Source organism: Photinus pyralis, unplaced genomic scaffold (assembly GCF_008802855.1).
Source record: "Photinus pyralis isolate 1611_PpyrPB1 unplaced genomic scaffold, Ppyr1.3 Ppyr1.4_LG3b, whole genome shotgun sequence".
NCBI lineage: Eukaryota > Metazoa > Arthropoda > Insecta > Coleoptera > Lampyridae > Photinus > Photinus pyralis.
Window position 1 is genome coordinate 3,858,946 of NW_022170510.1, and position 24,867 is coordinate 3,883,812.

General features: G+C 34.1%; 1 protein-coding gene across 2 annotated transcripts in view; it reads right to left on the reverse strand.

The window, feature by feature from the left end:
- Positions 1-207: 207 nt before the first annotated feature.
- The window catches only part of LOC116167357 (lachesin), an 84,924-nt gene continuing 60,264 nt past the window's right edge, over positions 208-24,867 (reverse strand). The window contains exons 3-6 of one of the 2 annotated variants that reach the window (XM_031482705.1): positions 6,552-6,762; positions 6,141-6,185; positions 2,380-2,679; positions 208-734 (exon numbers count right to left, since the gene is read on the reverse strand). In XM_031482705.1, coding sequence (XP_031338565.1) covers positions 634-734; positions 2,380-2,679; positions 6,141-6,185; positions 6,552-6,762 — 657 coding nt within the window. In that variant the 3' untranslated portion in view covers positions 208-633. The remainder of the gene's footprint in view (positions 735-2,379; positions 2,680-6,140; positions 6,186-6,551; positions 6,763-24,867) is intronic. The other variant, XM_031482706.1, reaches the window with a different exon arrangement.

Here is a 24,867-nt window from a genome sequence, read left to right on the forward strand (position 1 = left end):
GCTTTAAATTTTGATGTTATGATAGGTGCATGGATTCCCGTATACTACCCGCATACGTGAAACTTTTTTCCTATCTGAACAGCTGATGGTAAAAAAAGTAGGAGATTCTAGAGTGGGTTTGAAAAACAATTTGAGGTACAAACAAATTTTAATAGTCTTCAAAAAGGTTATTTATCTACAGAAATTATTAAAATAATTTGAACTTTATTTTCAAAATAAGCTAGAATCAATAATGTTGTAATATCTAACAGTGAAGGAGATCTACATAAAATATGAACATGTAATAATAGTTATTACAGTGAACAGTTCTATTATAATCTATGATTTTTTAAGTCCGTTTGATTTATATCGACATCGTTTGTATGTACACGACATGGACGTATTCAAAAGTTTACGTTTTACCACCGAAAAATTTGCTTTAAGCACTTTCACAACCATTGGTGATATCGTTTTCAATGGGGTGTGAGTATAGAACATAGCACCACATCTGAATTAAAAATACGTTTCAGTTTTCGAGAAACACAAATCACTTCATTGTCACACCTTATTCTAGTATTTACACCACTTGAGTTTATTAGCACTATTTCGTTAAAGTCGTATAGTAATAAACGAACTTCATTAGGAAAGATGAGATCATCTAATTTCAGTTAAGACCAGTACTGATACGATTACCATTACTAGAACTTGGCGTTTTGGACTAGCTGTGCTCGTTTGCATTGCGGCTGGGTGCTCTCCTGGAAAAACCAAGATTACATTATGTAATTATTTAGTATAAGTTTCAGCATGCCTTATTTATACATGTAGAGACTAACAAGAAATTCTATGTAAGTGATCACCTTTGAAATGTGTCAGGGCTAGCCTAAATTTTATTTAAAAAAAACTTTGTCTTTATACAAGTGACGTTACGCGATATTTGTATCTTTTGTTTAAAGAACTTTTATGCGCACAGTTGAATTTAATTGGTTAAAGGTAAAGCGGTAATTTTACTTAAAGTCTTAGCGAAAAGGAAGGTATTCCGATTCGAATGAGCAAAAACCTACTTGAGTTTTAAGCACTCGGCGTTAATTGTAAAACCATGAAGCTACATCGCATTGAAAAGAAGATAATCTAAAAATAGGTTAGCAACCATTAAACTACTTTCCAAAGGGAAGCTTTGACATCTTCAGTATATCTCCACATGCAGAAATCATTTCCTGTGGACGAAAGCTTGTACGATGGATATTATTTCCCGGGAGACCGTCAACCAACTGCAAGCGCACAATATCACGGAAAATATCAGTTCTACTACAGCCACACATTGTGGGGGTAATAGCAGCTATATATATTCCTTTTTGACACCTCAAGCTTTCTTTTTCGTCCATTCTGTGTTAGTTTGCTATTTGATGACGACAGAATGTTCAGGTCCAACCAACAATTTTCTCAATTTGACTTGAGGGTGAATAGACCCCATCTTAATGTTATTCATTTCAGATAAGTCTTCATTAAGAAAATATTTAAGTCATTATAAAAAAATCATCTCAATTTCCCCTCAACTACCCCTCAAATTTCCTACATGTTTCTCTGAATCCATGCCCAATTTATATTAATGTCTCTTAAGTTTCACTGAAATATACTCACACCTTACTCCACTTGATCTTCTTCCCGTGCACCTCATATTCCCCTCAAGTTTATCTCAAATCCTTCTTGTAGACTCTGCCAATTTTGTCAATATCTGATTTTTATTTGTCCTCAAGTTCTTCAGTTTTCCCACATTTTCTCTTAAATTCAAGTCAAGTACCTGTTAGCCGCACTCAAAATCTCCAAAAAAATTTAAAAAAACATCGAACTATAGGTGCTTTGACACCTAAATTTTTGCAAAAAGTTACGGAGAATTGGGTGCGTCGAATTCGATGCTGCAAACCTAGCAGAAGTGTACATTTGAACAATATGTGATCGATAACATTATGGTCATATGTTGTATTTTTAAATAAACAAAGAAATTGCCTTTGTATTAATTTTAAAAACATACCGCCCTTATTGAAGAACTTCTTACAAGTGTTTGGCCTTACTGGACCGTTTCCAAATTTTCTATGGCCGTCGATGCTAATTCTTGGAACAAGCTTGAAAGTTATCGAATGCTAATATAACGCCATTTGCACGCGAGGGAGTTCCGAAATAAGAATTTATAGGATTAAGTTCTTTGCGAGTACATAAATCAAATTAAGAAATAAGTTATTAGAGCACGACTGCTACACATTGTTATGTTAATAAATCTGCATTTAAACGACTTACAAATAAATTAAGCTTCCGTTTTGTAAATGTGTTGAACCCAATATTGGGTAGATTATTTCAACAATGCTAACAGCAAGGGTATATTAACACTAAAAATGATTAACTCACCATTAAGAACGTGCACGATGCTTGACGCAGGACTTGCGTTGGACGGTACGCACGTATAGTTTCCAGAATCAGACAGTAATGCTTTAGTGATCAGCAATTTACTTGTCGTTCCCGCTTCTGTTTTTTCCGTTTCTAAACTAATTCCACCGCGTGGAGAGTCGAAGTCGACCACCGCTGGACCGTGATACCATAAAACGGAGGATGGTGGTGTGGAATGAACGTTTACGCTACATGTAAGTGATATTGTACTGCCTTTCTTCACAAATACTTCCGAGGGCCCCGATATCGTTGCCTGGGCATCTAGAATAATGCAAAAATGGAAATGAAATACGTTACCATAAAATATACACATCACAATCCGCGAAATAGTTGGCAAGCGGATTATAAACACTAACAACATGTAAAGCTTTCAGTTACAAGCGCAACTGTTTATCAAATGCATTCAATGTAGTGTTATCCGGATGTTTTACGGTTCTGTACGTTTTACTGAATCTGGTATGTTAATTTAATTACTCACATGGACATTAGTAAAAAAAAATGTGTATGAGAGCAGCTTATTTTTTTAGTTGCGGTTTTAATACTCAACAGTAGTAAATATCTGCTAGATCTTCATTTGAATAGATAGCCTCAACTCGGGGAATTACTGTGCAGATTATAGGAACTTTAATTTATAACAAGACATAGGTAGTAAAAGGAAAGAAAGTCCCTGCATTCGGTAGAAAACATGTAATATGAAATATTATTATTAGGTAATTATTCTGTCGTTTCCAACGAAGGTTAGTCATTCCATGCAATAGCCCACTTCAACAAACTGAAACGAGTACCAGATTTCTCTACTGTAGAGCGCATTGCGTCTTATATTATTTTATTTTTATTTTATTGCCTTTATTTTATAGAGAGGACTAAACAGCTGCAGCTGCAGCCTCATCAAATTAAGATTTGGGAGCGGAAAATATTGCAAGATAATGCAAGATTTTGGTATAAGATTAATGTCGTGTGAATACCTCGCCTGTGCTGCATTTTAATGGATAGGCTAAAAGTCTGTATAGTGCGACAACTACGCCAATGTCGATCTTGTTATGGATGTCTTTTAATTAGCGATTTTTTTCCTCTTAACACTTTAGAATTGCAAATTTATATTCCATTTATGTAGTATTCGAATATTCGATTTATACTCTAGTGATATTCTTACACCATCTATGCATTTCCTTTGTAATTTTAGTTTAGATGTAGGTTAGTTCTCTGGTAGGTTTGTTATCACAATAGCTCTTTGTTTTGCCGCTAGAGGCCATCCGTGTGTCTCTTGCTGCACATAACTCTATCTTTATCTATCTTTAATTTCGTCTTGCGTACCACCTGTACTCGTTCCGTTTATGAAGCCTCTGTATTCACAGTGGGTAAATTTTTCATGATACGCCATTACTGTTACCATTATTGTCTTAGTTATAGCTACCTGAAAAGGTAGTGGATATCATCATATTTCTTTGGAGCGTTTCTCTCTACTTCTTATGTGTTGTGGCTGCTCCATTGAATAAACTTAGCGGATTTATACTTGCAAGTAGTTAGTGTGTGGTATGTGTAAACATAACTCAGAATTATCCTTAACCCGTAATTTTTAGGGCTTTGTCTTCTCTCATTGTTCCCCCATAGCTTGCTCATCTAGAAGATAACGTTACCGGCGCGGTTCACAGAGTCAACTGTACCATGGAAGTCATTTATTTCCGTATTTCTAACAGAAGCGACATTTTACAAGAAGAGAATGTTACCCAAGTAAATATCCGTAAGTCATTTTAATTTTTTTATTTATATTGCTGTGTTTATTTCGTCCGGCAGTTTTTTATTGGAACGTCCATGTCTACCCGAAGTGAAGATGCTGAGATTACCCGGTCGTCAGTGTAAAGTGTAGTAATTTGTGTTTATAATTGAAAATTGTCTTTGTGCACGGATACCTTTTTATTTGGATTACAATTCCCGGATATGTAATGTAAGTAATTAAGTCTTAATTTTAGTTTTTTTTTTGTAATATTTGTTTGTGTGTGTACCATTTTCCTTGTGGGTTACGATTAAATCGCACGTTTTTAATTCTCACATTATTTTTCCGTGTGTTTCATTCTAACGACTTCATTTCTAATTTATCTGTGTTTTTATTGGAGGCTTGTCCAAGGTCCATTTTAATTATTCAAAATTTTGCAGATCAGTTTGGAGTTTAAGGTATTTGGTCTGACCCACTATCTGTTAGAAGTTAACAGATTAACTGAGAGCAGAGTAGAATCTCTCCTCTGTACACAGCAATATAAAGTAGTGGTCGGTTAGTTTTAGGAATTTCCTTAAGGAATTTTGTCCAGTGTAAATTTGATATGCCTAAAGGAATCGACCTGTGAAAATTAATAGCACGAAACAGACTTTGTATTGTATTTATGCACAAAATTAGAATCCAAACAAGGGGCTTTGGTTATTGTGTTTCATTGATTAAGAATTTTACATTTACAAATAAGGTCGTATTATTACCCACCTGAAAATCGTACGCGATCCTTCATACCTTGTTTTTTGTGTGGGGTTTATGGTGTCATGCGCATGAGTAACGGTTCGGATGAAAGCAAATGAAATTGACATAATGGGTTGTTGAATGGGAAAATGGGAATCTAGGATATGATTGAGATAATTCGTCGCCGCTTATTGAGATATGGATTTTCTCGTTTAAGATTTGGTAGATATCAAGTAGCATGTGCGGGATTGAAATGCAGTAGAAACAAGTTTTCCTATTTGTACGAGGTAATCCGTTTCCTTAAGAAGTCTTATAAGGTGAGTGTATTCGGCCGTTATGGCAAATATCTGTATTCTTTCCAGCGGAAATTAGAAAGTGGGTTAAACCACCACCGAACCACAATAATATAATAACCACCTATAAGAAATTTTCAAAGAAATTTTCGAATTCGTTTGGACAGGTTTTTAGTGTTTAGTGTTAGCCTTAGTATATTCGGTTCGTAGCATCTGCCTTTCGCTGTACACAAAAGCGTAGTGCCCAAAACTACATCTGAATTAAACATCTATCCTTTATTACTATACAGTTCATTGGTTTAGAATTACTTATTTTTACACAATTTGACGATTTTAAATTGAAATTATGTACCTACATGTCTAAATAATTTTTTAGTGGATAAAATTATTACAAGAATTGTGTTTTCAAGTAACGTTAGCAGATACCCTAGTCATGAAAAAAACATTGCAAACATTTTTATTCATGAACGGCTTTCAATCCGATCCTCGCTTTGCGTGGTTAGAACTCCGTAAAGTTAATTAAAATATGCAAGCGGTACGTTTATGATTCAGTTGTCCGTTAAAAATTTGCATCCTTTTTAATTGATTGATGCGTCCATGCGGTTATGAAAGAAAGAAGATACGACTTTTGAAAACTTCCCGTGAAATCACAAAACAAAATTTTCATAATCAAATTTCACGTAGCGGAATCGATACTTTACGATTCAACGTGTAATAAAAATGCAAATTCAAATGATATAGGGGAAGTAAAATTGCAGTGTGCCATTCAATATTCGCAAATACGGAAAATATCCCAGTCATGCAATAAATAAGAATATAAAAGCACTGAATAGTGAGAGTGTTCACTTAGTGGTAGCTTTACTAATTTTACCTTCTAATAAATCACATGCAAGTCTACACTAGAATAATGAACTTGCGAGAATAATGTAAAGTGAAAACATAATAAATCAAACGAGAAAGATGCGTGAAAGGGATGAAGGTACCTTCCGGGTTGGGCTCGGGGTGCGAGGCTGCAAAGGAAGTCGCGTCTGGAACAAAGGAATAGTACAAAAACACTAATATGTTTATGCTCGTCCCTATTGCTACGTCTAAAGCCATTATGGATGAGCACACTATTGCGCATAAATTAATGTGGCAATAACACTACTACGCCTTATGCGTTGACACACTTTCCGTCCTTAAGCGATATGATTGCGAAATATCGTTTTTTTCTTTCAAAATGGCGGATTGAAAATGATATTTTGAGAAATTGGTCTAGTTTTGTTTAGAAAAAAGCGTATTAGTGGTGAGTGGAATAACTAGAATTACTAAGAAAAACTTATGCTTTAATATACTTTACAGCAGGCAAGGAAAGTGCAAGCGAAGGTGTAAAAAACGCATTAAAATATACATACCCTCAACGTTGAGCATGACAGCCATATTAATTTTAGGTTCCGTATTTACTTGACATTCGTAGACGCCTGCATCTCGTTTCTGTACATATTCTATACGTAGATCCCAGTCGTCGCTGTGTTCGGGATGCCTGACGCTAAATCTTGCATCCCCTGTATACGTATGTATGCTTGATGTAAGAATATGTAAATCCCGTTTGCGCATCCAAGAGACCTGAAAACAAAAAGTCAGTTTTTTATGCGGGTATACCTTCAAACAGAAACGTTACAGAAATGTTCCAGGCAACGGCAGGGAGTGGTATATTACATACGAATAATAGCGAGATAAGTATTTTGAACGGGCGCTTCTTATCTCCGAAACCTTTCGTGCATCCATATCCACATTTCGTCCTGTTATATCCGGTGATAACGCGGCGGATGTTTTTAGGTTGTTTTGTCATTATAACCACGCAATTCAGAAGGAAACACTAGTACTCATTTTCCTTTCATTTCGCGTAATTGATGTAGGAAAGGAAGTGTTTTTACTTTCGGATTGTGAAAGATTTATTCATTTGAAAACCTTTTTGGGTCAACAACAAAAAATAGTACACTTAAGAAACAGCAAAAGAACCGAACGAATTTGACATAACAGCTTTTCTTTACGTTTAATAATAAAATACCTAAAGGAATATCGATTCGATCAACGTCAAACCACATTAAATGTATCACGTGTCGCCCATTTCTTTTTAATGGCTCACCATTTTTCTAACCACACATTTGACGGGTACTTTTTTTCAGTAACTGTATATACATTTTTGACTAATAGCAAAAGGTAGGCACTCTATTAATAGTCGAGATATATCAGTGTTCACTAAGCATTTATGTACTTTGCAATACGTATCCACATTTCTGCTTAGCATCCACCACGAACCATTGCAGCGTTCTATTTGCATCTTTTAAAAGGATTTGTATAAAAGTAACTTTTATATTCTTGAAAAAATCGACCTATCAGTAACATTTGTATAAAAATGGCATGCGTTGTATTTTATTCAACGGCAAGAATCACATCTAAGCAAAGGGTATTTTGTTTCAATAATTAGGATTTTATGTGCATTTAATTTCAATGTTACCCCATTCCTTTCGTTGTATTTTATTTAGCATTGAGGAGTTAGGAAATAAGAGGCCAAACTTCCGCAATGTAAAGGGTATAAAAACATTTCTATTACTGAGGCAGCCGTTGGTAAATTTAAAAATTAATTGTATTGGGATTTCTGACAGTGTCGTAGAGATCCAATTTTACTTTATGCAAGTGGTGTCTTGAACCTCTGTAAATGTAACTATCCCTTTACAGTTCTTGCATCATTAAACAATACACACACCACTTTCTATTGTTAAAAACACCATATTATCCACCCTGATCACAGTAATATGCCTCTAAACAATCAATTTTAGCAAAGAAATGGTTAGTTAATATGTGGAAAAATTAAGCAACATTAAGTAGTGAGTTTTTCCTTGCTGCTCCCTAATTAATACCGTGGTGTAATTTTTTTCAGAAATAGTGCTGTGGTGTGACGGCTAAAAAATCCCCGATTCGTGTTAGGGAAAAGATGAACATTCCATTAAAAGTAGGAAGGCTACGTTTTGTCACCAAAATCTGTAAGGCAGAAAGAAACTTACCTGCTGTTTTGCGAATTTACATATGCGATGGAGTCGTGGAAGAAAAAAATGCGTAAGGACTACTTTCGGTTATATGCGGAAAAAATCGAAATTTTGCAAAATGGTTTTTATTTTTTACTGAAGTTATTTAAAAATATATTTCGAAATAAATAACATTATTATGGTCACTTTAAGTTTTCCCCCTACAAGATGCTACTAGGAGCATGTCGGAAAGGTTTCAATACTGCTAGACTGCATAACCAAAATCACACCCCTTTTCCATTGTGCGTTCGAGTTTCATAAATTGGACATAGCACAATGCTTTATAGAACAGAGTGTCCTAGGTAGGTATAATTTTCGCAATTTCATTTATTTCTAGTAAAAGTATGCGAGGTGACAAATTCTCCTTCACAGTTCTTAGCAATGCATTCGTAAATAAATCCATTCGTACAGTGTCAAATGAGATTGAAAAAGTCTCTCAATCAAAACTTCGTCAGAATCTCTAAATTGTATTTCAGATCCTAAAACATTTTGTTGGTTCAAGTTAGTTACTCACTTCTTACCCTCAAGAGGAAAGTGCAATTTCCAGTTGAAATAACCCACCGCTTTTAGGGCGCTTAAATATTTACTAAGTTTGAATCAGTAAACTTTTATTTAGAACAGAATTTTTCACTCATTTATTACGTGTCACTTCGACGTTCAAAAGTTGAAAGATTCGATTAAAAAGTTAAACTTAAATATAAAACGTTATTGCCGATATATATCTGTACCGACGGAGATAAACGCCCTAAACGTTTATAAATCTGACGAAAACTTTTTTTAGAAACTTTGAATACAAAATTTGAAATTCATATAAAGCGTCAAAGTATTAAAAGAGCGTCAGTGCCTTCCATCCAGTTTTTATCTCTTTTTAGGTTAAAAATGAAGGAAAAGACTGTCAGAGGCTCTTAAGAACCTTTCAAAATATCTCAGTTTGCTTAATTCCATTATCATTATTCAATATTATTCTAAAAACGTCATCCATTACATGATTAAATTTGTAATTAAGTAGTGTAGCGTTTCAATTAACCACCCGAATAATTTTTAAGGTTTATATCAATCCCCAGAGCAGAATTTAATTAAAACTTTACCTTCATTAAACTTTTGTTTCAGACTCAATTCCATTAGAACGATGAAACTTTAAAAATTGACGTTAACTAATATTTGTCTCAGAAGTAAGTGATGCATTTAGAAGTGAAATTCCCAATTTAGATCGGGATCGACAAATTATACTAAGCTTAATTTGTGCCGTTAAGTTATAACTTAGTTCCCCTTGCAACGTTTATTTGTACGTACTTGTAAGTTCCAGAATGGACTTCGTTGCCTGTACTGAGTTATGAAACATTCACTAAATACTTTGAAATGAACGTTGTGAGCTATATCATAGCATTGAATAAAAATAGTGTTTTTATTCAATGATCATAGTTTAAAGCTATTCTTTACGTTATAAGTACTTGTATTTATGTATTCGCAGAAGATCTTTACATTTCTCGTAGTATTGTTGAAATCCAAATCTTTCTTAAAGGAAAGTTAAGGCAACTGTGTACCTGTACATTCCTGAATGTTTTATAAGTTTACTCTTGTGCCTGTCAAACTGCTCCACCGCATTTTACAGTGCGATCGATTAGGAATAACTTTCTAACACGGGTATTGTAACAATAGTTATTTTCATAATTAATCATGAAAGTGGCCGTTTACATTTACATGTCTTGGAGGCCCATTGAAAAGTACATCTCTTGAATGCCTCCAAGTCAGGTGGGCACACTTGTATGACGTATTACCTACGTATAAATTCTCTCAGTTAACCTGTTAACTTCATATCTATCTTAACAGATAGTGGGTCAGACCAAATACCTTAATCTCCAAACTGAACTTCAAAATTTTGAATAATTCAAATGGACCTTGGGCAAGCATCCAATAAAAACAACAGGTAAATTAGAGAAGACGTCGTGGTAAATTAATGTGAAAATGACAAAAGTGCGATTTAATCTTAACACACAAAAGGAAAATGGTAGAATAACACAAACAATTATTACAAATAGACTAAAATTACAAATAGACTAAAATTATGTCTTAACTACTTACATTACTTGTACGGGAATTGTAATATCCAAATAAAAGGTATCCGCACACAGTACACAAAAACAATTACAATTTTCAATGAACACACTTTACACTAACGACCGGGCAGATAAAGACGTTCCAATAAAAAACTCAAACTTCAAACTGAGTCACGTTGAACTGTTGATTGCCCAAACTTCAAAACCTCAAAAGGTAGAACATTAATTAGCCGCGAATTCTTCCGTCTTCACACAGAAAACTTCTTCAAACTTCAAACTCACATTAGACGAAACTTTCACTGCTGGCTGTGGCTTCAAAACAAACAATAATCGATGGAACTCTCAAGATGCGAACTAAATTCTTCACATAGCAAAAAGCCGATTTAAAAATTTCAACGAAACCTGATACTGCGTAGACTCTGGCAAAAGGCCTCGCTTTTTCTTTTAACATCCTATTTAAGGCGAAACCCTTCTACCGAAAATAAAAATTACAACAACCAATCATACACAGTTGACAACAAAAACTATCCCCCTAGCTATTCCCTCAACCGAATATACCGATATACCGAAAAATAGAGTCCAAACTTAAATTCTAGGAAAAATAAAATTTCATCTGTCTCACTTACACAGAAAAGGCGATAAATCACATCCATCTGTCAATTCAATTAAGCATTTACATTTGATAACAGATAAAAATCAAATAAAATTCCCGGAAATTCTACGTTAAATAAAATAAAAATGTTAAACAAAAGCAAACTTGACCGCTTTCTCGTATGACACAATAATCCCCATGACGTGACATAGACCAACGACAAATTAATAAAATTTAATTACAAATGCTAATTACACAAGAAGGAGGCCGCCCTTGTCCATCTTAATTAAGATGTCCGAAAATTTCCTGCCAGACGAAATAAACACAGCAATATGTAACATTTCCGAATTAAATTATTCATAAATTAATGTTAAATTTTCACACCTAATAATCACGCATGCTAAAATAAAATTAACTAATTGTTTCCATGGAGATTTCAAAACAATTAGTGCAGTTTGCTGTGTACGAGCGATGGTAGGGGGCAGTTCAAGATTTGCTCTCTACAAAGTCATGAGAGATACGAAAAGACGAACAAAACTTTTAATGGCGCAAAACAAAAGGAATGATTGAATTAACCGAAGACGTCTTTTTGCCAATTATTTTTTTATTTTAGATGCTTAAAGCAACTTTAATGTGTCAACATAACTTAAATCTCGACAGATTTTGCAAGCTAGCAAAAGCCTTTTGAAAAAGAAAAATATACATTTTCAAGTTTTCTCACGGGAAATAGTATTTTACATTATTAGCCAGGTAAGTGAGTTTTTACTGGCGATAGGAGAAGTTGACTGGCGAGCCGTTAGGCGAGCCTGTCATCTCCTAGAGCCAGTAAAAACTATTACCTGGCGTATACTGTACAATATTTTATTTGTTACTCATTTGTAAACGTAAATAATTAGTTCTTAAATTGATCTTGAAGAAATGTCTAAAATATCATGTTATCCATGTAACAGAGACTTCGCATTAATTCTGGCCAATGAAATTACTAGATTACTAACTTGTAAAATTTTTACAGGTCTGCTGTCAGTTTTACAAGTCAGTAGCGTTTAAACATGACGTTTACCCGTTTGCGTTTTGTCTTGTTAATCAACGTTTACAACTGAGTAACAAATAAAATGTGTTTACTAGGCGCTTCAGATAAGGAATTTTCTTAATTTTTTCTTGATTGATTGTTGGTTGCTTTGATCATGGAGTTAGCTGAAACAATGCTATGAATTGGTTAAATTAACCCTTGATGGCGTGGATGAAAAAGAAAATATTTAGATAGTGAAAATGCGTAACACCAAAACGTATCAAGGAGATTCGTCGTGATTGAGATTGAGGGCAATAATAAAGTTAAAATTTTTATTCATACAAAAGGTAGGTAGGTGTCTCTGTGGCTTCCACATTTACTCACATCGATACCTGCTTGTATTTTATATAGTGTAAAAATTTAAATTAAAATAATTTCTATACAACAACCTAATCAATTTGAAACGTAACACGAGAAAATTACACAAGTAACGTAAATAAAAATAGTAGATATCGGTTATTGGAGTGGATTTCGTAACTTATATCAGTCGCGAGTCGCAGTCTCGAAAAGGTAATCGATAGGGAATACTTGCAGTTACCAATCAGGAACAGTAATTAAAGTCTTTAAGTGTAAATTAATTTGATATAGGTCAATGTAACAATCTATCACGTGATGTTCTTCTATTCGAAGCTCAAAATGGCGGTTTCACGTAAAAATGCGTAATTATAAAGCGTCGGTGTAGGTAATAAAATTCATAGATAACAACGAAGTATCAGGGGGAAAAGAGAACGACTTAGAAGATAAAAGTCTAAAATCATTATTCAAAGTCAAGGTCATTAAGCAATGTTGGTACCTACATACCGTAAACGACCTGGGCATTTGTAAATATATCCGCAAAAATGCTAATACAATACACATGGAAACCTTAGAGAAAGTATCACACGACCAATAAAACCCTTTTAAAAAGACGCGATACAAAGTCGAAGAACTCTTCTCTAAAGGCCCAATGCGCACGATAAGACAAGAAAATCAAGAGACAGGAAAAAACAGAAAAGTACAATCGGATGACCTCTAGTAGCAAAAGAAAGGACTAAGGTAAATGAAACTTATAACACTCAACTTAATACATCTAAGCTATACGGATTTACAGAGGAAATGTATAGATGGAATAAATGGTATTTATAAATGAAAGAAATTTAAATGTTTTGAATCAGAATTTAAAAAAGACGTTACATAGTGCTATACATTTCTGGAAAAATTAATTGTGTTGTGTTGTACCATAACTTGTCTGGGAGATTCGAGACCGTAATCGAAACTCTTGAAAACTTCTCAAATCGGTGTTAATGATTTGCTTCTGCAGTTTTAAAAAGTAACTTTACAATTTAGTTTTTAAAATGAAAAGTAAGTAAGCAAAAACCCCTTAAAAAAAGATCAGAAGTACAAAATAGATTACAATTGAGCTTATAGGTCCTCCATAAAAGACAAGATAGAAAGATATTTATAGAAATTATAGAAAAAAAGCATATCTACAGATAAAGGTTACTGGAATTTTTGTATTGGTATTAGATTTATCAACCAAATTAACTCATACACTCATACAGTATATTTTCCATTAACTGTAATACCAATAACAAAATGTCCTGTAAATTTCAAAGATTTTTAAATGTAGGGCAGCTAAGCTGAAAATTCTATAGTAGACCATTATTTTTGAGTATTAATACAGATACTTGGATAATTGTTCAGTATACGTACATACGAGTAATAATTTTAAAATTTTGAAATACACAAAGAATTTATTACAAATCTCTCATAATTTTAATCGCTTACATCAGTCGTTTTTGAATGCTTTTAATACTAGGTCAATCATTGAGCACCTCGAGTGAGTAGAAATTTTCCAAATTTGCGCTTTCTGCTCAAAATTGCGTCCTTTACAGCATAATGCGGACATTTCTTGTAAAACTGGTTTCGCAGTTTCGCATGCTCCCCACATTTATGTTCGTGTATTCTTTCAAGATTAAGTTACGTTAATTATAATACAATACCTTAACGACAGTGAAATTACATAACATTTGTGTAATCATAGAAGCGCGAATGTGGTTAATTACAGAAGCTTCAAGCTCTCCTTACAACTACTAATTGACTTTTTCGAGGACTTCATTTATACTAGGAGGTATTGAAAATTCTTCTTGAATTACATTACATATCGTTTGTTTGTAGCTTGGTACGTAGTGTAACTATACGTGAACGTTTACTCGTCATTTGTGTCTGATAATTACTCATCATCTGTTAAGGGTTGGTGAAGTTAACATAATATACCTTTGCTTGATTTTTGAGTTTAGTGGCGCTGCTTGATAAAAGCAGACCGACTATTCAATTTCCATGTTTGGAGACCGTTTGTGTCTAGGGCGATGCCGTGTGCATATCAGAGTATTTCCTGGCGTTAAATAAGATACAATTAACCGATTGTTAATGTAAGGGTTGTGAAACAGAATTATTTTAACTGGAAACTATAAAGGAAATGGGTTTGGAAACTTCTAAATATTCTATTACCTTAATTATATACAAAGAAATTATTTCCTTGCAAAAACGTGTAAATATATCGAAAGTATTTCACATTAGATTCTCTAACTTCCCCAACGTGCACCCAGGAGATGATGTTTTACGATGGTTTGACAATTAAATTATTTAGGCCATGAAGCACTTTCTCGCAACTTGGCAGGGTTTCTTGTAATATAATCAATACCGAAGTCAAATTTTAAATGTAATTTAATGGTAGAGCGGATCAACCCCCAGTTTCAATTTGAGGATTCAGTAAGATGTATTTTTTTCTGCGTAAGATATTCCTTATACAATTTCACCAAATCGATGTTCCACTTACAGGGGATATATCGAAAACGATTTAGCACTCCACAAAGCAAATTCTAAGTAAGTATTATACATCCGTACTGTGCCTGGTACTGTGCAACGCCATTTTACCTTTAAATAGCAGTGGTGCAAGGGTGCATCTAAAAGACATACTTGTAAAGTCACAATGAGAAATAAAATCATATAGGCTAACGGATATGGAAACGGTAAAAATATGCATCTACAAATATAACTAATAGTGTAAGATAGTATGCAAGAATGTAGAGAAATGAAAGCAATTATGGAAAAATGGTTAAAATCGCAATAAAATAAAAAGTAAAAAATTAAATAAAATTCGTAGCCGATAAAAAGGTAAACATGACCTCACTATCATTATACGTCTTGAAATTTCGGCATTAATCTTCGCAGAAGAGGCGGTAGATATAAATAAGAACGTAAAACGGGTCATGACATAACCTAGCAAAATATAATAATTTTGATGGAATTTGTTATTTTTTTCGCTTATTTTATACATAGCCAGGATGGGAATTATATGTTGGGCACCGGATTGTATACCCAACAAGATGACGGAAAATGCCAATCCTTGAGGTTCCCTAAAGAAATGAAGCAATTAAGACTTCTTATGTAGACTTTTATAACTTACTTTTAACAAATCATGCACAGGCGTGATACAGATCCTGGTTCAGGCGCAAGGGTGTGCGGTTGTCATTTTAGGGACGTGGAGCTTAGCTTAAGCGTAGCGTAAAATCCATGGCAACCATTGTCTCAATAATCGTTGCCATGGATTTTAAGCTACGCTTAAGCTAAGCTCCACTTAAATTTGTCGGTGCAAACGACCATTAATCGGTAGCGCTTTTGTGATTGGAATTTAAAGTTTATATAAATAAATCATTTTACTTGAGAGACAAGTGTCACCAGTTCTCCTATTTGCGTTATTTTAAGGAAAGAACCTTCGAATAACCTAGGGTCCAACGCTGCTGAGTGTCACACTCCCTTTGAAATCTGTAAGAATTTTTGTTATGAGTTTCCTTTTGCAAAGGATCCACATAGAAGTGGTAGAAAATGTCATAGGGGGGTTATGGTCCCCGGGGGTTTTTGTCGGGGGGTTATTGTCTGCCGAGGGTTAGGTAATGGAGAGAGTTTTAGTCTGGGGGAATTTGCTTGGGGGTTATTGTTCTGTACCGTTTTTGAGTAGTTTTCGTATTGCAGAACTCGAAAGAAATGGGCTTGAATACCACAGTATCTTAATCATGATTTTACTTATTTTTTACTGGCGTATCGATTGGGCTGTGGATTTTCTGTTTAGAAATGTGACAATAGTTGTAAGAAATGGTTACCGGTTACTAACAGATGTACTCTCCTGGATTGATTGGAAAGTCATTTACTTCAATTTGGTTTTATCGTTTGTACCTCATTTCTGTTTGCCGATGCACGTCTTCGAGTAAATTAAGAAACTAAACACTTTCTATGCAATAGACGAACTCCTGCATGAATGTGGAATATACGACGGGGAATGCGTCGCATTTTAAATGCAATATATAAGCGTAGACATAAAGCACGTCAAAATATGAAGGTGATGCACTTTTTCATATTTGCGAAGGAGGTTTTGAGATGAATTCAAATCTGGGCCACGTCAGAAGCACAACGATAAGAGCTCAATCAATGCAAAACGGAGGAAATAACATTTCCAATAGGAGCTTGAAAAGTTTTAGATTAAAAATTAAGAAGGTTAACTTTCAGTTTTCTTTCGATTTACATATCCAATATCCTCGAACGGCAAAAAATTCGTTTTTCTTTGCCAAAATTAATAGCAGAAGTTATTCGTTATGTTGCGTATTGAGGTAACATCAAATATTTATTAACAAACATGCCTGGAAGCAGTAAGTTGCTTCTATTGGGCGATTAAAATTTCCCCTTCACTTAGCACAAAAAGATCTCAACGGTTTAAGTTTCCTATTTCATTAATAGTTGCCATACGTTTTTTGCTTAGTTTTGGATCAAGTGGATCCCCAAAAAGGAATCATTTCGTGATAGATGAACAACAGCGGGTATGTCATGGCAAACTGCAAATAATTATTTGTAAGAGATAAGAAAATATAAAGTGAAACGTAAGTAATAATATTTATTCATCAACGTAATGGTCTCTAAAGTACACTTTTAATACAAAAGACAATCTACAGAACAATAAACATCAAAAGGACAAAACATTTCAGTATTTTTCACCTTAATCTCGTTTATTTGAAATTTTTAATCTCTTCAAGACATAGCCGGTAGATTTAATTACAAGATAAGTCCTTTATTGTACTTTTACAGCGTGATCCACTACAAGACAAAATTAAAATATAAATTGTAACCTTCAACTTCTTTTAAACGCAAACTGCATTTTATTAATGGTTGGGTAAATGAAATTTCGTGAAAAAGTGAGGAGCTTATAAATTAAAGGGACTTTACATTACAAATTGGATTTGTTATAAGGCTGCGGTTAATGCGGCACGATCTCTGTAAAAAGGGCTAAAGGGAAACATGTTTTATAAGAACCAATTTACCTAAAGTGTCATGCGCAAAGCTAAAACAGCTCTGGGGACTAATCCGGATAAGGATCGTCAAAAAACGTCCCAATGAAAATATCAAACCTGATGACGACAATCGTAAAAAAATTTACCAACACTTCCTCTTGTACTTGCAACAAAGGGTTTGGATTAGAGTATAGGGATAAGCAGATTATACGAAAACCTAATTGAGTTTTGGAATCGATTTTATGAACGAGTGGATTCAGTACGGTCCAATTAGATTTGCGATATTATAACAAAAATGGAATGCACTTCTCTTTTCAAGAGGATTTCTGTGAGAGAGCATTAATATCCATCAAATACGAATTAAATTATGAAAATGTATTTCGGCTGGAGGTATGCTAGAAATTTTACAATGCACACCGAATTCGGTACCTATACTTGTGCAATTTATGGGCACTAACTAGATATGTACCACTCGTTAACATCCAATGATTCTAACAATAGACCTACCTATTTCCTAAATTTTCGCTATGTTCATCATAAGTATCTAGAAGTTTGTAGAGTTCCGTGGCATTTTGTAGCTGTTCACTTACTTAAGCGACAAACAAGATGGTTCGAAACTCTTTTCCATAATGAAGACGGAACAAATTCGTTATATTACCAACACCTTTTTTCTCCTTCGAAATCAATTCCAACTGATTGCACTTTATAAACTCAATAACTCATAACAAATAAGAAAACTGCTCATGATTTCATCAACACCTGTAGAAACCTATAATTTTCTCAATAATTGTAATTTTGTTTTTCTACGAGAAACTTGTAACTTGAGGAACTTTCATTTTTAGAATTTCGTTAAAGGGCCAATCTATTATCTTTTCCTAACAACCTTGTTTTCAGATATTGTTTTGAAAGGTGCTCAGAGTCATGGATCATTGAATTTACACAAATAGCTGCCGAATAACTTCACGTTATTTACGCAAGGAAAGTTAGAAGCAGTTATTTAGAGTAAATAAACTGAAGGTACCAAATTTGCTTTAATCTAATTTATTTTTTCTATATTAAATTTAATAAAGTATATTAACATCAAAAATAGACGAAAATGAAAACCTAGTTTGAAAGCGATTTTACTTACAGACTTTTTGACTTGCAGTTGCTCCTTTAGTTATAACTATAAAATTTTGCTTTTTTACTTTATATACTGCTGTGGCCCCACGTTGGGCGCCAATTACAAAAATACTATGTAGCCCCACGTTGGGCGCCAATTAAAAATGCTGTGTGCACCGGTCCGTAGGCCAAAAAGACCGTACACATAACACCTAAACAAACCTAGCTAGCTCAAACCTTTATCTTCCCCGGAACAAACTTCTCCCCAGCACAGAGGAGGAATTCGACTCTTTTCTCAGATAGTGGGTTAGACCAAATACCTTAAATTCGATCTTAAGAATTTTGATTAAATAAAATGGACCTTGGGCCAGTATCCAAAGAAAACAGTAAATTAAAGGAAATGAAATCGTTCGAATGGCATACACAGCAATTATTGTGAAAATTACAAAATTCAAATTTAATTGTCCCACACACAATGAAAATATTACAAGAGACACAAACAATTATTACAAAGAAAAAAAAAACTAAAATTAAAACTTAATTTTACTTACATTCGGTACAAGTCCAAAACTGCTAATCCCAAATACGGTACACAAAAAAAAAACAACCAAAATTCAAAATTACACAAAAAACACTCAAGTCGGCGCCGACCACATCTTAGTGACGCACTTTACTGAAGGTCCAAACTTCCAAAACTGCCGCAACTCTGCTTGCAACTCCGTAAAATGGAAACTCCACCAATTTCCAAAACTGGCTGGCCTCTACAAAATCCAAACTACTGCGGGGTAACTCGCCGAAGCGAAATAAACAATCTTCACTCAACTCAAAAACTGCCCTGACTGGCTGTAGTGTAATAATATAAGGTTATGATTGTGTAAAAGTCAATATCCACAGGATATCCGCCGATATATGATGAAATTGGCTATTACAGCAGTCTAGAAGTAAGTAGCAAGGTTGGCAAACTCGCAGGTGATTGAGTTTGACGACGATTGATAGTCGGTAGTGTGTAAGACTTGCATTGAACGAGTTAGGTAGTAAATAAACTCTCTTCCCCAAATGCAGTCATTTATTAGTAAATAATCCTAACCCCACATGGCAACAAAACTGAAGATTAAAACTTCACAACTCCAAAACAAACTTCAAACTTCTGCAGACGTGGATCTGCTCTCAACTTGGCAAAAGGCGATTTAAAATTTCAACCAAACGTAGTTCTGCGTTGACAGTGGAAAAAAGCCCTTCCTCTTCTCAGTCCGTTTATTTAAGGTGGAAACCCTTCTTCCAACTTACAAATTATAAGAGCCAATGATAAGCAGTTGACAACAGAAAATTTACCCCCTAACGCACGTTAACCAGAGGTAGAAAATTATTTTTATAATCAATTTTTAACCGACATTAAGAGATAACACAAAATTAAAATACTAGGAAAAATAGAATTTTTTAAATACAAAGAAAAGGTGATAAATAACATCCACCTGTCAATTAAATTAAGCGTTTACAATGATAACAGAATAAAAGTGATATAAAATTCTCAGAAATCCAAGTTAAATAAAATTAAAGATGAGATTAAAATGTAAACAAATACAAACCTTGACCTCTTTCTTGTAACAATAATTTCTGATGAATTACTTAACCAACGACACAAAAAAATTTAAATTAAGAAAATTAATTACATTGAAATAGGAAACCGCCCTTGTCCATTCTAGTTAAGAATCCCAAAATTTCGTCCTGCCAAACAAAATATCACAGCAATACATATATAAAACCTGTAATGGGTTGTGGTTTGATACAGTAAAGAATGTAATATTGATATATCCAAAACTTAATTTGATTAGATCAATGATAAAAAAAATTGGGAACGTTACGCTCAAATAAAGCGCCAAACCCTTCAAAATCAACTATTTTACTCGAATTACACCTTTAAATAAATAAATGCAGTCAAATGTAGACATCGTCTGTTTTATTTATGATGCAAACGTTATAGGCACCTTTATAAACGATTCTTCAGAGGAACACAACGCAATTCAGAATTTTTCTGAATACGCAGTGCAAACTGTAACGGGTTAGAATTTCACAAGTATTTTTTCGGAATTTGTATTTTATTCAACTGCATTTTCGAGATAAGCGAAGATAGGTATCGGATTTTAGGCAGACGAGGTAAGATTTTCATTGTTCGTCCAAATTAATAAACTGACATTAAAACTCATTGTGATAAACAAGAAAGTTTTTTTGGATCGCCAAATGTAACGGCTGGTTAATAGCAAGTTCCTTAAAGTTGAGTGACATCATTGGACAACGCCTTGTACGATAAATAAAATTTTGTATCGGAACATAGAATGTAAGGGAGACGTACGTCCAAAGAAAGGACAATGAGAAACCTAATGGCAGAACTACAGAGGTATAATATAGACATTAATAGTACTACAGGAAACAAAACAAAGCGGAACAGGAATTGATGATATGGGAGAATTTATATATTTAAGAGCGAGCGGCAGCAACGAAGGTTTGAAGTGGATTTTATGGTACGAAGCCGATGTTAGACCGACTATGTAGTATGAGACTAAAGGAAAAATTCAAAAACATAAGCCTAGTCAGTGCATGCGCCCTAAGAGAAACAAGTTGTAAATCAGCATATGGATGATAAAAGCGCGTTTTGGTATTGCAGACCCGTATTTCATTAGTAAAGTTTAAAATTATCCATCTCACGAGTAATCTAACTCAAAATAGACTAGAGTCTGTACACCTACACTATAACAGAAAGCTTTTAGTGAAAATTTAAGGTCTCTAACTATTGTAATTGCTGAGATCTTAGCCGGACAGCCAGCCAGCCAGCCATAACGAATATAATAGCGTATATTTTTCAAAAATGTGCTAAGCGTATCTTTTTTTCAAAAGCAGAAGATAGCACAGACCACTTTTTAGTCTGATAAAAATGGAACAAGTGAAACCAATTAAAAAAACGGCGTGGTGGGGAAAAAAAGTGGTGTATAACGACGTACAACGGATAAATGCATCCAAAAATATGGAAATGGGTTGGAAGAGAGCCCGAAAAACATAAATGATGATGAAAAAATATAAGCAAAATGGAAAACTATACAGAAATCAATAAAAGAAGCGGCAGAGTTTATGACTGGTCGGGACCACAAGGAAAAGCACACAGAATGGTTCGAAGAAGAATGCAGAAAAGCTATTGAAACGACGAACAGAGCCAGGATGGAGATGACTAGTAATACCCAAGAAAACAAAAAAGATATAAAGACAGCAGAAAAGAAACAAACAAAAATATGCAGAGGAAAAAAGCGAAAGAGAATGCTAGAAGCAATAAAAAAATTGGAAAAAAACTTCATCAATAAGGGCATTAGAAATGAGTATGGCCTAGAAATCGACATGAAAAAGGCAAAGTATATGGAAGTGCAAGACGGACTGAGAACAGAATAGCGTAGAAATTTCATATTTAGATCGGAGGACGAAAACCTGAATGAAATAGAAGGGGAAAGGAAAGTGCTGAGAAGATCAAGATCAAAGCAAGAAAGCAGAAGATTGATGGGAAAGAAGAACGAATGAAGAGGCGATGGACCTGTATGGCCAAATATCCATATTAGGAGTGATTGAAAGCCAAAGGATGCGCTGGCTGGATCACATAAGGAGGCTAGGAGAGGAAAGAGCAACAAGACACGTCATGAAGAAGACAGAGGCCGACGCAGATAGACGCAGTTGTAGCAGACTTAATCGATGAGTCCAGAATTAGATTCGCAGTTATTAGCAATGTCGAGATACCTAATTTGCTGTTGAGCTCATCAAGGTATATTTTTATGTCGATTGGTAAAGAAGCTCGAAAAAACTAATTTTAAAAGTAATTAATAATGAAATATAATATTTACACAAGCTTATATGATTTAATATCGCCAACAGCAAACGTCAATCCCAAAACCTTAATAAAGCAATCAGATAGCATGTGATAAATTTAGACTCAAGTCTATAGGACAATCCAAATCTCGATAATCCAGAGAAGTTATATTGACCTTCGCTAATTCCCACTGTGCCAAACCCTCGTCCGTGCACGTTCCTCGATTGTTACGAAGCGCGCATCTTGGAAAATCCGACTGCCCTTTTCACTTTTACTGTGTTTGAAAACGCAGAAATTGGGTTTACGGCAGATTTCGTTTATTTGAAAACAAATTCGCTACCTTGCCTGCTTTATTATTGAGTAGGAGGAGCACTCGAAAATCAACTTTTGGATTTCAATATTCAGTAATGAGATAAGAAACTCATCAGAAAGAAAATCTGCTCAAGAATGAAAATAAGTGCGCCTAAAAGTTTTAAAGAGCTTTTTCCGAACTATTATAGGTGAAATCTTAAAAAAACATGTTTCTCCTTGCTGATAAAAATATGTTCCGTGAATTGTTCGCGCTGAAAACGTAGGTAATTAAAATTCCTTTGAAAATTCATTCTCCTCTATGAAATTTTGATACACTTTATGATTATCTTTATAATTAAATTTCATAATTAACATTTCGCTTTATTTCCATTAATGAATGTATAACGTGTAACCGCTTCGAAGAGTATAGCATTTTCGACCTTTCAACCGCAGAACAGAGTTCTCAATTTTACGTCTGTTCACAACGTTTTGTGTGGTTTCCGCAGCAAACTATTTATCATGTGATCTACCTTAAGGATTTAACGATAGGCATTATAGCTACATTAAGTGAAACCGAGAGGGGAACCCTATAGTTTGAAGAAAATTTTCTGCTTTGTTTGATTTAATGTCTTCCAAACTTTTACGCAAAAAATAGTCATAATTTATCAACAATTGACACAATTAAATTTTTGTTGCACGTGTTAATCCACCGGTAGGTAGTTCTGTACGCCTTAGCTACCCCCATACGATAGCTAATTTTGCAAGTAAGTCTATTAGAAGAATCATTTGCATTAAAATAATCAAACCGTCAAATTTATATAAAAGGGGGACCATATTCTACCTCATTCTCAACTCTTTCACCTCATCCAAAAAACTCAAGTAGCATTATGTTTTCACTCCTTACTCAACCAGCCTTCATTTTGATTTCCATCACTATAAGAAATGCATTTTCAACAACAACACGTGTTTATTCCAAATAATGTGTGGACTGCAAACCTTTTGGTTGGAAATTTCGATGCCAAATTATTTATTATAAAAAAATTATTTATTAAAAAAAATCAAATACAAGCATACGTATGCGAGAGAAACCAATAATCATTCCAAATTTCTTATAAGAAGAAGTATTTTTCTGGATGCCATTCTCAATCCCTTGGCGAAGATAGGTATTTGTCGAATTTTACCAGCATTACATTATATACTTATAATTGGTTGCGATATAACGAGTACATTGGGCGGAAAAATAGTATATTAAGAGAAAAGTGTATAATCAAGTCTTTAAAGCACGTGCAACGAGTTTACTGGTACGACACGTAGCGGAGCGCCTTTAAACGTTGCAAGTGCTTTAAAGATTAATTATACCCGCGTTTGTTATATTATTTTTTATTATACCGGCAATATAATTTAAAAATAGCGGAAATACAATGAAATCATATTGACGTTAATACTCGAATACATGTCTAATAAAATGTAATTCCATGATTTCCAAGGAATTGTCACTTGACGTTTGCTTATAAAATTCACCGTCTTTGTCAATAAAACAAAACTAAGCGCCATATTGTCCCTACCAGCTTGTACGCCATTTTGAAATAAGTGTAGAGTTTTTGTACATAGTCTTCACTTAAGCAGGTTCTTTGCAAACAAACTATAATCTATAATTTCGTCATTTAAAAAATAAATCTATTCGTTTTTTTCAAAGGTTTCCTCACTTCATTATTATGAATACGAAAAAAACATCAGAAAAAGAAGATGTATAATCGATTTTTACATTAGATTACCTTGTCTTTTTCTTGCATTGCACGGTTTTCGAGTTCGAAACACGCATAGTACTTATCTCAAGGGTAAGTTGTCTTTCTAAATACCGAGCTTTAACCTTTGTTGATTATTTCGTTTGTGGCACGTTTTTTCCCATAAATCTTTTGGAGGTAAACACATGAATTCCCCATATAAAACTATGCGTTGATATGTTATGTCTCATATTCACTAGGTAATTCTAACTCTCAACTCGAAATCGCCAACTTCCATAGAATCCTAATGCAACGTGGCATTGGCCACAATTGCAACACACTTTTATAAGAACCCAAATCGAGAACATACATTATAGTATTAATAATATAATAGGAAGACAAGCGGAAGAAGACGCTTTATAATGTTTTTCTGTATAAAGGAAAATACGTTTTAACAGAGAAAATCGAGCCCTCCCCGAATACACATTTGTAAGATAGATGTTCCTTCCCTTAGCAATTTTTCTTTCAATACTTTTTTGTAGCTTGAAAAGCAGTTACACTTAGCATAATGGAGAATCCTATCTATGGTATATGTGGTATTAAAATGTAGAGATGTTTTTTGTTTCATAAATATTAGACAACA